Here is a 15,000-nt window from a genome sequence, read left to right as displayed (position 1 = left end):
ATCCAAGTGTTATTGTTTGGAATATACAGTTTTGTCAAATGGTCCAAGTGGGAGATTGTAAGATATTTTCTTATTGGTTGGCCCAATTGACCAAGTCTATGTCAACGTCTATGTTAATTACACTTTGGATACTTAGTTTCCAATTTGTTAGGCATTAGTACGTTATGGGACAAGCCACTCTCTTAGTAATCGTTAATTTCTAGCCGTTATGAGAGGCTAGATATTAACTATTTAATAGGGAGACTCAGCTTCTCTCTCTACCTGGATACGCATACTTATCCTCATTGACGAGTGTGCATATGGCTAAGGTAAAGAGGAAGAAACCAAGCTCCATTAAAGACTGAAAGGAAAGGAACACTAAGGATCACTATAGTTTCGACAAGCACCAATATCGATGGTTTCATCCAGCTTCGCCAAAATTAATGGCTCATTGGTGAACGATACTTAGTTTCTTACTTGTTTATGTTTGTGATTCATCAATGCATATGGCAAGATCCTTACAGATTGTTATGTAAAGAATTCCACCTTTCACTGAAAACAAATCGAGTTTGATGGACATACTCCAACATCCACCTTGATATATATGCCCTTGCCCCCACCGTTGACGAGAAAGCCCTCTACCCTACTCCCACCTCCATCTCTGCCCTCTACAAAAATCACATCCATAGGTAGATTGTAATTGCAAATTGGCACCCCACAAACCTTGTCGGAGCAGGCAACAAACCTAGGTGGCCATGGCTTCCCTCAGTACCACCAGTCCACCACCATGACCATCCGAGCTTGATGTAGAGTGATATGTGCTACTTGAAAGCGAACTGTGCAGCTTATCTTCCCTAGGCACAACCAATGATAAGGAGGATTAGAGACCCAACAACGGACCCTCCTATGAGCTGCTCAGACTGACTAGTGAAGGAGATGGTGAAAGCATCAGTAGAGGAGGGGATTGAAGATGAAGACAGTGGAAGCAAAGTAGCATAGATGGAGAGAATATCAAAGAGGCCATGGAAGGTAATGGTGGCAATGGTGCCAAAATTGGTGAGACACAAGGGCTGATCTTCCTGTAATGGACAAAGCATGCAAGGCATAGAGGACACAAGGGTGCATATCTTGTCTCTTTCGTTAAGATTCAGACATCAACTACCACTTGTTAGGGGTGGTGGCGGGGGCAAAGGTCAAGGTTGGGGAGTCGCATGGATGGGTTCGGGGACAGGGTAAGGGGTAGCGATTGTGAGTTGCTGAGGGACGAGGAGGGAGCGCTGATAGAATTTCCTCACACTCACACAGAACAGTGACCAAGAAAGTTGAGTCTAGCTTGGAATGTTGAACAAACACCGAAGGTATAGAGAAATAAAGCAGGGGGAGAGAGAGAGAGAGAAACACTGAGTGGGAAGAGAAGGAGACCATGGTGACAATGGTGCTAGTAGAGGTGGTACTGGTTTGGAAGTTTAGAGCAGGTAGAGGGGAGCTTGGTTCACTTGAACCAGGTTAATAGGTTGAACCACAATCAATATAGGGGCATTTCAGAAAATTTTAAAATATCAATAGAGAAAGAGATGTGAAATTTGCTTTTTTTGAGAGAATCTGGAAAGAAGTTTAGCGCAGGAGAGTTGGCCCTTTTTTTTCTGGTGAAGAGGAAATTTACGAATTTTTATCCTCTCAATTTGCCTGCCCCGTACTTGACGTCAAGTACATCTAATAGAAGGAGGTGGACCTTGTTGGTCAAACAACGGTCCAGGGATAAAAAAAAACATGGTTCCCTAGGGAAACCAATTAACTGAAAATTAGGGTATTACACACCTTGGGTTATCCCATGGTGTCCCCATGGGTGCCCCATTTTAATTTTAGGGTTTCCCATGGTCTCCCATGGGAACCCTGGTGCATCCCTAATAGGGTTTCTCCTTCCCTCATATGTCCCACGCAATTATAGAACACATTAGGGACAGAGAAAATACATCTCTAGTCATCACATGGCAAGAGGGATCCATCCCATATTCGAATGCGCAGCAACAATAAAGCGATTTGAGTTTCTTTCACATCCCATAAATATTAATAATCAATGAACAGAAGAAATTAATAAAGAACTGCTAACCTGGTGAGCCTCAAGTGTTGCTCCTCCAATAGACAGTGGTTCTTCCTCCAGCGAGCGCTCCAAGCAAACAGATCTGAACCTCCAATGGTGCTACCAAGGCTCTACACGCCAGTCCCAGATGCCCTCAAACTCCTCAGCACAGATCTAGGGTTTCACAAACCCTAACTCTCAAACACAGGTGAGAGAAGCAAGAAGAAGAAGAGAGATCACAAGAGGGAGAGAGAGAGAAACCAAAAATGTAGGAGAGAGAGTGTCTGCTCCAAAAATGTGGAGAGCTCCCCTCTTCTGCGTTTTATGGTCTCCTATTTATAATAATAGAGTTTAATTAAATCCTAGATAGATTTAGTAGAGCCCTAGTGAGAGTCTGACTCTCTTTCTCTCTCAGTCTGGCAGCTCTGTTTAAACTCAAAGTGCTACACAGATGAAGAAGCAGAATCTAATAGGGAGAGTATTAATTAGATTCTTTATTTAATTATTAATAGATAATTATAATTAGCACCAAATCCATTAATTAAATAAAGAGCCAATTAAATTAGCAAATTCTAAATAACTCCCTATATGATAACAATTTATCATATACAACCCCCCCACTAATCAACACCATCATTATGGAATCTATGGCATGTACACATGTACTGCCAAACCCCAATCCATAGTACATGTCCATATAAGAGCGTTTGTGCATCCGATCGGGTCCCGCAAAACTTGATAAAACACTTTATTTGAAATAACTATAAATAATGTATTATTTTATGTAAAATAAATTTTGCAAAATCATTTCCAAAACGCTACTGGATCCAGATTCTGATCCAACCATGCACAGACAGTCTCTATCTTGGTGTTCCCCAATCGGGTAGTGGTGGCCGTGTTGGATAACTCCTTCACTCACAAAGTGTTCATGCATTCCCAGAACACCGACTTTGACTTGCTTGAGTCTCAGTCATTGATGAACCAAAGAATGCGATCACACTTTGCAAAGTGACAGGGTTCCCTCAGTGCAGGGTGTCGATGACATATGTCTATCCCTTCCTACATCTGGCAGTAATACATGAGGGAATCGACAAAGTAGATTCTTCGCCAATGCACACATCAAACATATGAGCACTCACATTCGTACCCTGACATCACATATCTAAGCATACCCAATGCGACGACCATATGATAAGGGTGCCCAGCCCAAACCCTAGTCGTGACTACCATTTTAAGTATAACTTACGGACACATAATGCTCAAAAAGTTTATATCGCATGTGACAATATTAAACTAAAATGTATAAATGTTCAATACAAAGGTGAACCGGGTTGAATCGGACCGAACCGGGTTTGATGGACACACACTTGTCCAACAGACCTCACCTTGGGCAATGTGTTCAGGCAGAGGGTAGGATAGTCATTTTTGCCCCCTCTGTTAGATGTACTTGACGTCAAGTACGGACAGACAAATTGAGAGGATAAAGATCTGAAAATTTACTGATTAAAAATATGGTATGCTTTTTCTGCAACTAAAATATCCTCAAGCACTCTCCAGTCTTTTGTTTTGAAAACCATATCATTCCTAGCCCTCCACAAGTACCCAGCAAAGGAAGGATGCATGGGAGAGGGTTTGACGAGTTATCTTGCTAATCCAATCACATAGTTTTGGTTGAGTTGGTCACCACCATAGTTAGCAAAAAAGGGAACGGTAATAAAACGGAGTTTTATGGTATGGGTTTTAAATGGTAAAAAATTGCAAACAGACGGTCAAATAAAACGGTAAAAAAAATAGAGAACGGTAAAAAATAGAAAACGGATGGTACGGGTTTTAAACGTTTATACTTCAAAAAAATGGAACAAAAAAAACGCCACTATTCTCATATAAATTGAGGAATTTTTATTTGAAATACATGCTTCTATTTTCGGTATCCATGCATTGACTTTGAATTGAAGGTGATATCATGAAAAATGTAGCCCTTCGAGTCATCTTTACGTCGGTGAAAGAATTAAGCCGATCAGAGTTCGGGAGACAGAGATATGATCAGTTAAGTCCAAGGTCTTAAAAAACGCCAAAAAAATGGAAACGTGTTTTAAACGCATTTCAAACGGAAATGCTTGCCGTTTGCCCTTTTTTACCGTATGTTTGGAAAACATACGGCAAAACGTGTTTAAAATGGTAAAATATGGGAACGTGTTTAAAACGTGTTTTTGCTAACAGTGGTCACCACAACGCAAGTAGTATAAGAAGCTTATAGGAATTTTCCCAACAACGGTTTCTTTTTTTTTTACCTCTAAAGCTTGATGAGATGAGAAACAGTAGGGATTGTCTTTTGCATTTATTCTTTACTTATTATGAACAGAGAATAAAAGAGAGTTACAGAAGAAACAGCAAGGAGCCGTAGAATCGTTATCCTCTCCTGTTACAGCATGGTGTTGTAATGCATCGTGCGGCACTGCAGAGGCCATGTGGCATAGCGAGCCCCACATGGTACACATAGCCTCTGTAGCCGCCTTACGATGCGTTGTAGCACCGTGCTGTAACAGGAGAGGATAAAAATTCAGGAGCCCTAAGGGTGTCAAAACCAAATTGAAACGAATTGAACAATTTAAATCGAAATCGTGAAATCGTTTAATAAATGGTTGGTTTTGATTTCAATTTTGAGAGAATTGTTTAAACTTAACCAATGGTAAATCTTTTAAGATCAATTAATATTTATATAGTAAGTGAAGTCATTCATGGTTAGAATAAACAACAATAATTTTACAATTATTAAAAAAATTATATATAATAATAAACAATGCAATTCAATGTTAAATTTACATCTATTTCAATACAAAATTTAAAGAAAAAAAAGTTGTTTGAATAAAAAATTACAAAAATTGTAATAAAACCATTTAAACTAAATCCATTTAATAAACGATTCAGATTTTGTTATTAAAACCGTTTGGTTAAACGATTTGATTTCAATTTCTATCCCTAAGCATGTTGAACCAAACCGAACTAAACTAAATCAGATCTTTTTTGTTTTCCGGTAATACTAAACCAGACTTTTTAACACTTTAGGAAGGGGGTTTCTTTTCTCTTCCCGAACGAGGACATGTTCCCAAGGGGGGTTTTTTGTATGAAGCATGGTTTTAGTGCATGATATTGGAACAGGTACAGGTCATTCGGAAACTGATATGATATCAGATCGGTATCGGCACAAGTCTGTATTGGACAAATTCACCCCTGATTCTCTTTTAAAAATGGATTTTTAATCATTTTACCCCCTTGTCTGTATGGTGTCACTAATACAGTATCCGATAATTTGCAAAACCGATACGATTCCGTAAACCAAGGAACTGTAGAGAGTTCGCTTGGTGATGATCAATCGATCATCGACACCATCAGCAAATGGCAATTAATTAGATAGGCCAAACGTGTCTCTGTGTCCGCGTGTGTTTGAGTAAGAGAGAGAGACAGAGAGTCCGAGTTTGACCAAATGAGGAGTGCGTCCATCGCTTGCTGGCGACATCACCTGCGTATACAGAGAGAGACCCTCGTATTTGATAGAAATCCAAATAAGGTTTTGGGCGGATTTCTGGAACAAGAGAAAGAAAAGCCTTCCTTGGGTGTTGTTGAACTGTCCATTTGTTTGTTAATAGCAAACAAAACGCAGAGCAATCCCAAACTTTGTGTGGGTTTTTTTATGTATATTTTCTCCTCTCCCAGATCCCAACATTATTTTTCCTTTTAAAGAATCGCCCATATAAAGAAGGGCCAGAGACTCAGGACTTACCTTGTCAAGCCTGGAGGACTGAAACTAACGTAAAAAGGATCTTTGTTTGTTACTAGTTAGGTTTATCCATAATTAGGTGTGTAAATGAATAATCGAAGTCTGTTTTTATATGCGTTTAGCATTATTCGAATCCGTCCGAAAATTAAACGATTGGGGATACAGATAGGTTATAACTATCCGAAAAACTATATTTACATGTAAACAGATAAAATATCTGATCTATATCCGTGTCCGTATCCGTTTAGCATTATCCGAATCCTTTCGAAAGCTAATTGGATGCGGATATAGCACTATCCAAATCAAATCCGATCCATTTACTATCCATAACCAATGCGACCATGTCTCTCATGGGAGAAAGAAACAAAAAGAACAAGAAAACAGGGACGATCTCTTACCAAAAGCCGTCAAAGCACAAACCATATATATATATATATATATATATATATATATATATATATGTTATGAATAGAAAAATTGATTTGTAACAGTGTTTCCATATACAAAATTAGTTAGACAATTAAATAAATGATTTTCTAGTAGGGTTCATTTTGTGATACCAATATTAGTTTTCACGGATTAGATATCTATTGATTTCAATATTAGTTATCTTCTCCTTACAATGATATACAATGATAAGTTTATAATACTATTTATCCATTGATTTCTATATCAGTTATCTCTCTCTTTACAATTTCTTTCTTTTTGTTTCGATTACAACATCAATATATCAAATCAATTTCCCTATACCTAACTATTTTTATTTATTTACTTCACCTAAGAAGATGATTTAAAATGTTTTTTTCTTGAATTTGTCTTCATTACAAGTTAATAATATAAGTTTTCATCGCAATTTCAAACCTGAAAACAAACCGATCTGAACCAGTATTAATCAATACTAAAAAGCCAAAATAAATCGAAGCTAATCGAAAATTAAAATTCCCTAACGGTTTGATTTTGATCTCACACATTCTCATATCAAAACCAATTCAATCCGATCAAAATTGGGCCGAACCGATGATTTGACACCTATTTATATGTCAAAAATTGGGTCCGACATGAGTTTGCTGAAGACTGTAGTTTGGTCATTAAATATGAAACACCTAATAAAACGGCTCGCGCCGACCCGTCCATCAAGGAATTGTGAAAATGTGTAATACGAATGAGTCAGGAGTTCAGCTCAGCTCAGCTGGGAATTGCAACTCTCAGGCCATTAACGAATAACGAAAGGATATCCAAAGACCAAAGCCAAAGCAATTTCTACTTTAAAAACCTGAAAACGAAATGACATGATATGACTAGTTGAGATTGATATCTTGTCGTTAATTATATTTCCACAAAGCCGAAAAATCTCTGAATTCTGAAGCTTGAAGCTTCCCTTTTCATTCTTTATTATTTGTTTCAATTTTGATTCCCTTTAAAACCAGTCTCATTCTAAACCCACAAGACTACAAGAGTTGAGAAGTAAAGAAAGAAAGAGAGAGAGAGGGGTTCCCCAGAAGAACCTCTCTCCTCACGTTCTTTCATTCTTAGCTAAAGTTTTCCGTCGAACAGAGACAAAAGCGGTTGGATTGGACTCCATTTCCTTTTCATTTCTTACACCTGTGGCCATGATTTCATTAGAGATAAGCAGTTTCCCGGTAATATAAATTAAACCCAATTCCAAAAATTTGATTTTTAATAAGCCCACTAAGAGTGGAAAGAAGAAAATTATTTCTTCTTTTTTATTGGTTGCCATTTGGTAAACGGTGGCTGTCCTCGTCATTCAATGGCTTTGTTGACATTTAGACAGGAAGATTTTTTATTTTTTTATTTCTGGTCTTCTGTTTTTGGATTTTCAAAATGAAAACAAAGTTTGGAATTTTGGATGTGTTTGAAAATTGGGTATAAAAGTGGTTGCTGGGTTGTCTTCTTGATTGTAAGCAGAAATCCTCCACTAGTTTATGTGGTATTTCTAGATTCTCTCATACTCAGAGAAAAGCGTCAGCTGCAGTGGTGGTGGCTCTTAGCTCAAAAGGACGAACAGGGGAGAGGAAAGTTAAGGCAGTGATGGAGAGTACTTTGAAGGAGATGAGAGACGGTGCTTCGGTGCTGGATATGGACCCTAAATCCACTGTTGGTGGTGGCGTTGAGGATACTTATGGTGAGGATTCTGCCACTGTGGACCAGCTCGTCACACCTTGGACCTATTCCGTTGCTAGGTGAAACAATCATTCCTTCTCCTTTCTTAAATCTGTACTAATTCTCTTCTTTTCTTCTTTTTGCTGAGAGGGAGGGTTGGTGATCGATGATTTCTATTTCTTGTTTTGGTTATATCTGTTGGGTAGATCTTTTAATATTCTGTGTGTTTGATTGTCCCTACCACTCGTTTATAAGGGATTCTATGTTGTTTTTTTTCTCTCTAATTGTTCATTCATTTCTTTGTGGATGAGTTGTATAGATCTATATGATGCGACCCAGAAGCAAACCTGTTTCTGTAGTTATTTTAGTGGACATCTTATTTTGTCTTTCTCTTTGTTAGGTTTATATATTTCTTTTGGATCTAGTATTGGCGAACGAAATGGCAAACCACAAGCCTTTTCTTTTCTGTTTTGAGTTTATTCAATCTTGTGGAGGCTCAGTTGAAAATTTTATAAAATTCTTTTGGATCTGGTTTCTTTTTTCTTTTTTTTTTTAATTTTTAGTTCGTTCTTCTTTTTTTTTTTTGTGGGTTTTGTTAAATTATTTTGTGGTTGTACAGTTTAATTTCTGACCTAGGAATGTTGGTTTCCACTATTTTTAGCTTTTCTCTGTTATTATTTTTGCCTCTTCCCTGCAGTGAATTCATTTAATTCAGTAATAATTGCACCTCTTTGTGTCATTCATATCAATTTGGGAATGAGGACTATATGCTCCCAGCTAGTCTCTCTCTAAAGCACACACTGCAGTTATGGCTATCAGCATGCCTGTGAGTTATCCCAACGGCATCCCACTCTGCTAGTGGCTTATTTTCCTACTTCTTTGTAGTTTATCTCATAGAAAACTCGAAGTTTACTACCACGAGGTGCTCTATTCTGAACTCCTTTTCCTGTTAACACGGTAGCAAAAGGACTCATACAATTTGTGCATCTAAGATGGTTCATCTTATTCAACTGTACATGCAATGTAAACAACTTTTTTGTGTATAAAAAAAAAAAAAAAAAAAGGAAATGAATTTTTGTGTAATTATTGAGAAAAAAAAAATGAAAATCCTTTTTTGTGTATATATAATGGTACCTAAGTTGGAAACAGCCTCTCCTGTGAATCAGGGGGTAAGGCTGCGCACATTTGCCCCGCCCAGACGCTGCAGTAGCAGGAGCCTTGTGCACTGGGATGCTCATAATGGTACCTAAGTCTTTCTTGGTACTTTGGAAAATGGCCACAATCTGGTGCAATTCCTGTTTAACAGGGTCAGTTGGGTGGGGGCTGGGTAACTGGAGTCGGTTCTAACCTTTGGCATTCTACGGGGTAGTTACATATAGTGCATTTTAGCCTCATGTATTTCAGTATGGTAGTCAGAGAGTTTTCAACTGATCTGTGGCGTTATTTGTTAGAGAAATTTGTTTTAATCCCCCTTTAACCATACATGAGAGATTGCAATTTGACACCACCTCAGTTACAGTTGTGAAGCCAGCATGAGCGCCTGTGGAATTTAATCTAAACGCTATCATCACCTCTTTCGTTCTGATTCTAACATCTAGTTAACTCATTGAGGATGGCCTCCAAATACTGCTCGTAAAACAACTCCTGAAGAGTTGTCTACATTTTTCAGTGGGTAATTTATTTTCAATAGTTTACTGATCCGCGTGGGAAAAAAAGTTCAATCAGAAGGTTACTTTAGATTCATCAGGCTTGCTGCTCTTTGTTAGATTTGGTGTTGGGAATGTTGTTTTGTTCAATAAGTCAGTCTTTGGGACATTAGATTCATTGTGCCTTTGTTTGATTGTGGTGTTGGTGATATTGTTTTGTCGCAGTTTCCATCTACTACTTTTTGGATGTATCCATCTCTGTTATGCATCACCTCCTTAGGCTGTACATTTGTATATGGGATCTGTATTTTGTTTCTTCAGCTGAATCTTCTGAATTGTCTTTTTTTTCCTCGTCATGTAGTGGGTATACTTTGTTGAGGGATCCACACCACAACAAAGGGCTTGCCTTCACCGAGAAAGAGAGGGATTCTCACTACTTGTGTGGCCTTCTCCCCCCAATAGTTATATCACAAGAACTTCAGGTTACATTAACAAAGCTGTGGTGCAGTTCAGACTTTAATTATTGCTTCCTTTTTTTAAAAGAAAAAATTAAACCAAGTCCACACATTCTTGATTAATAACCCTCTCTCTTTGCACGATTCTAAACATCAGGTGAGGAAAACAATGAAAAATCTCCGTAATTATCAAGTCCCATTGCAGAGATACATGGCTATGATGGATCTTCAGGTAGACACTCACCAACCATCCTGGTCAATTGTTGTATTCTGTGTTTCAATTGATGGCGTCTCTGGGTTTTTGAATGTTGTTTTATTTGTGTATTCCATCTTGGTTTACAGGAAAGGAATGAAAGGCTATTCTATAAGCTTCTCATTGATCATGTTGAGGAATTGCTTCCTGTTGTCTATACACCAACTGTTGGTGAGGCTTGCCAGAAATATGGAAGCATCTTCAGGCGTCCACAGGGTCTATACATCAGCTTGAAAGAGAAGTATGGCTGTTTAATAAACCCCTTTTCCATTGTAGCTCAAATGTATAATGTGTATCTTCTTCTTCATCACAAAGTAGTCAATTCTTGCAGGGGAAAGATTCTTGAGGTGTTGAAGAACTGGCCCGAGAAAAGTATCCAAGTTATTGTTGTGACTGATGGTGAGCGGATTTTGGGGCTAGGGGATCTTGGTTGCCAGGTAATAATTTTAGGCTGATCTTTTTAAATTCATGACTATCACTATCCGAAATAGTGGTTTCAGTTGGGTAAGCATTTCTGTCTCTGGTATCTTTGATTGGTCCTGGGGAGTCATTGATGACCATGTCTAAAATGTTCTCAGGGGATGGGAATTCCTGTTGGCAAACTTGCGCTGTATACAGCACTTGGGGGTGTTCGTCCTTCTTCGGTAAGCATTTCCATAATTAAGATTGCCTACTTTGATTGATCAGCTGTTGAAACTAGAATGAATCTTTATTGGTGAATGCAATCTCAATTGTGGTCTGCGACAGTAGTTCTTGATTCAACTGCATTTATTTGATTGGACTTTGGCAAGTCAGTTGCATAAGCTAGCCCTCACATGGAGATGACAATTGACTCTAATCCAACCTTTTTAACTTCTGATCATGATCCCTTATCTTCTTTTTCAGTTATAGAAAATGAAATATTTGTTGCATTTGCAGTGCTTACCTATAACCATTGATGTGGGTACAAACAATGAGGAGTTGTTGAATGATGAGTTCTACATTGGGCTCAGGCAGAAGAGAGCAACTGGCCAGGTCTTATAACTTGCAGGCTCAATTAATATGAGAAACTTATGGAGTTTTTTATGGTTGTATATTTCCTATTGTACTAAATGTGGTTTTGTACCTTCTGATTGCAGGAATATGCCAATCTTCTACATGAATTCATGTGTGCAGTTAAGCAGCAGTATGGGGAGAAAGTCCTCATACAGGTACCATATGTTCAGTGTGTCAATGAGATTTATAATGAACTAAGTAATTGCAAAACTTTCTGAAGGTCGACTCAAAGCTTATTTGTGCTACTATAGCATCCTCTGATTTTTTTTCTCCTGCATTCCACAGTTCGAAGATTTTGCAAACCACAATGCCTTTGACCTGCTTGCAAAATATGGAACAACCCATCTCATGTTCAATGATGATATACAGGTAAAACTGAAGAAGGTTCCAAATGTTGTTGTATTTGTTTCTCTGGGAAGCATGAGTTTAACTTCAATCTATGGTTTTTGTTCCTTTGTAGGGAACAGCAGCAGTGGTCCTTGCAGGGCTTGTTGCAGCACTGAAGCTAGTTGGGGGAACTTTGGCTGAGCATACGTTCTTATTTCTTGGTGCTGGAGAGGTGCATCTCCACTTCTTTTTTCCTCCGATTTTCCATTATAATCACTATTTTGCCCTCCACCGGGGGGGGGGGGTTGATGTATTTGTGCACACTGAAGCCTCCCACTTCGATAAATGGTCATTGTTTCATCTTTGAGCATAGGTGCAACAAACGCTGAAATCAATCCGGAGAGGCTGTAGTGCTTTTCAGACCAAGTTTGTGATACAAATAAGGCTCTGACTGTAATGACTGTTAAATAAGTTTGGGTTAATTATTGTCCAAGTGAGGTTGGGATTTCGGGATACATGTTCAGTATAGGGTTTTTAGGTCTGAAAGAAGAAATTGATATGTAATGGTAGTCTTATCAATTTCAGCAGAGACAATTAGAGATATTGACAGACTACAGAGAAGAGGGGGGGGGGGGGGCATCCCCTTTTTTTTTTTTTTTTTTAAAGTGAAGCTATTAGCTATGTAAATATAGTACAAAACAAAACATGAAAGCCTGGAGACCAGGACAAACTAAAACCCTACATTACTAGACTATATTGGGGAAGGTCCAAGTACAAGGAGACCCTATCTACTGCTGCTTTAGGAAATTTTGAAGTAGTCTCACCTTCAAGCAATGCCCCTTTGAGTCTTACTGATAAACTCAAAATGGAGTAGCCAGAGTTATTTTTCGTCCTTGTTTTTGGGGAGTTTGTAAGGAATTGAAAAGATGCTTCTTTGGTGAGCTACCAATATTACCTAATCCGATGCTAGAACTGTTCTTTAAACTAAAAAAAGCAAATCTAGAAGCTTAAACGATCTTGCAGATCTTATGGAGGTTCTCCAGTTATAAAATCCTATGGAACCTATATGAGCTAGATGGTCAGCTTGAAGGTTTTTCAAATTGAGTTTGTGGAATGGACTTCACTTGCAGGCTTAATCTGCAGTTGTTCTGAATTTCTAGTTCTGGCTTGCAAGAATCCAAGTTGAGGCATTGCATCAATATGCCTATATTTTATTACCCGGTGTTTTTAATTTCTTGTCTCTATGGTTCTTCAGTGAACTGTGTTGACACAATATTGAAGATACTTCTGTACATGTTAAGATTCTATATATAAAGCCTCAGTGATGTCCTTACTGTGATTGCAGGCTGGTACCGGTATAGCTGAACTCATAGCTCTTGAGATGTCGAAACAGGTTTTTAACTTTCTGCTGACACTTAAAAACATTTTTATGTAGAATAACTCTTGATGCAATGAGATTTATATTTTATCTTCTTTGCAGACAAAAGCTCCATTGGAAGAGAATCGCAAGAAAATTTGGCTTGTGGACTCAAAGGTAATGAAAGACTGAGCACTTTAACTTCTTGCTTAAAATGCAGATTACCTTTATTTATTTCCAATTCTCTTTTCTACTTCTATAGTAATTTTGTTCCTAGTGCAGGGATTGATTGTTAGCTCTCGAAAGGAGTCCCTTCAATTTTTCAAAAAACCTTGGGCTCATGAGCATGAACCTGCTAAGACACTTCTGGATGCTGTCAAGGTCGCTACTCCTCTCTCTTTCCTCCTCTCCCTCCGTGTGTGTGTGTGTGTGTGTGTTGCTGGACAGTTTTGAAATTTTTAACTTTATTGTCTGTTGTTACTTTCTTAGGCAATCAAGCCAACTGTGTTGATTGGTACCTCTGGGGTAGGAAAAACATTTACGAAGGAGGTGGTTGAAGCTATGTCATCCATTAATGAGGTTCTTTGTACATCTCTCTCTCACCACTATACTTCAGGTGCTAGAAGCTGACATTGATATACAAATGGCATGCAGAAACCTATCATTCTTGCTCTTTCAAACCCAACCTCACAGTCTGAGTGCACAGCTGAAGAAGCCTACTCATGGAGTAAGGTAAAATGAATTAAATTTTCTCTCTGCTGCTCATTGAGTAAGACATGATGCATCCGATCAGATAAACATATGAAGATTTGAACATTGTAAACAAAAATTTGAAAACTGAATTCTCTCTCCCAATTTGCAGGGCCGTGCAATTTTTGCTAGTGGGAGTCCATTTGATTCTGTTGAATATGATGGGAAAGTTTTTGTACCTGGCCAGGTCCTAACATTATTCATTTCATCCTTTGTGTTTCCCCATAGATGGAAAATGTCTCCCTAATATGGCTGACTCGTACTTTTTTTACCTTGTGTTGTTTGGTTCAGTCAAACAATGCTTACATTTTCCCTGGACTTGGATTGGGTTTGCTAATTTCTGGTGCAATCCGTGTGCATGATGAGATGCTTTTGGCAGCATGTAAGTGCACCAAGAAATTGTTTTAAATTTGAATGATTGCTAATGGCTGGACTGTACAGTTTCTCTTTACAAGTTCTGTAACTATATGAACGAAATATACAAAGACCTATAAGGGTTGTGCAAGTTACAGTTCCATTGAGTAGGATTAAATGTTGAATATTAGGAACATTTGGGTGCCAAACCTTGTTTTCCATTGTAATATACTTTAGATGAATGGTCACTTACTAGCATTTTTGTTGTGTCTTTTCCGCCTTGGAACAGCGGAAGGATTGGCTGCACAGGTGACACAGGAGCATTGCGATAAAGGCCTACTCTATCCTCCATTTTCTAATATCAGAAAGATATCTGCACATATTGCTGCAAATGTAGCTGCTAAAGCATATGAACTAGGTGAGTTCTTTACTCTAATTGGATTCAGGTAATGCAAACTCTGCGTTTCCTCATTTCTAAAATTTAACTAATCATATCCAATATGTTTGCTTGTGTAGGTTTAGCAACCCGTCTCCCTCGACCGGAAAACCTGGTTAAGTATGCAGAGAGTTGCATGTACAGTCCTACCTACAGAAACTACCGGTGAATTGGTGGAGATGTCCCGGCAGTTCTTGAAGTCTTGTTTGGTTTTTAAACCTCTGTACTTTTTTTTCTTCTTCTGCAGTACCTTCTCTATTTTGCCCTTTGTGTCTTCCCTGTTAGTAATGTAACTTTTGTTTCTGTTTGGTTCAAGTTTGGAACTTGAAAATGTCTCATTTAAATTTATATGAAATAAATAATAGTCTTTTAAAGATCCAAGTGTGATATGATGAAATGGAATGATATTACTCTCGAGTACTCAAAGGT

At 38.2% G+C, this 15,000-nt stretch overlaps 1 protein-coding gene across 2 annotated transcripts; it reads left to right on the top strand.

Moving 5' to 3' along the window:
- Positions 1 to 7,445: 7,445 nt before the first annotated feature.
- On the top strand, positions 7,446 to 14,952 carry LOC122669901 (NADP-dependent malic enzyme). 2 transcript variants are annotated; one of them, XM_043866799.1, is made up of 20 exons: positions 7,446 to 7,477; positions 7,761 to 8,038; positions 9,966 to 10,086; positions 10,217 to 10,291; positions 10,402 to 10,553; positions 10,644 to 10,749; positions 10,891 to 10,956; positions 11,231 to 11,326; positions 11,431 to 11,502; positions 11,633 to 11,716; positions 11,808 to 11,906; positions 13,020 to 13,067; positions 13,155 to 13,208; positions 13,314 to 13,412; positions 13,521 to 13,610; positions 13,686 to 13,763; positions 13,894 to 13,968; positions 14,073 to 14,163; positions 14,425 to 14,553; positions 14,652 to 14,952. In XM_043866799.1, exons 1-20 carry the CDS (start codon positions 7,448 to 7,450, stop codon positions 14,738 to 14,740), a joined length of 1,932 nt encoding a protein of 643 aa, XP_043722734.1. In that variant the 5' UTR covers positions 7,446 to 7,447; the 3' UTR covers positions 14,741 to 14,952. The 2 variants fall into 2 exon arrangements, with proteins under 2 accessions (XP_043722734.1, XP_043722735.1); XM_043866800.1 differs by lacking the exons at positions 14,425 to 14,553; positions 14,652 to 14,952 and adding an exon at positions 14,277 to 14,388 and having other exon boundaries at positions 14,073 to 14,235.
- The last annotated feature ends 48 nt before the right edge of the window (positions 14,953 to 15,000 follow it).

Source organism: Telopea speciosissima, chromosome 7, assembly GCF_018873765.1.
Source record: "Telopea speciosissima isolate NSW1024214 ecotype Mountain lineage chromosome 7, Tspe_v1, whole genome shotgun sequence".
NCBI lineage: Eukaryota > Viridiplantae > Streptophyta > Magnoliopsida > Proteales > Proteaceae > Telopea > Telopea speciosissima.
Note: the sequence above shows the minus strand (reverse complement) of the source record. Positions and strands in the feature narration are given on the sequence as shown.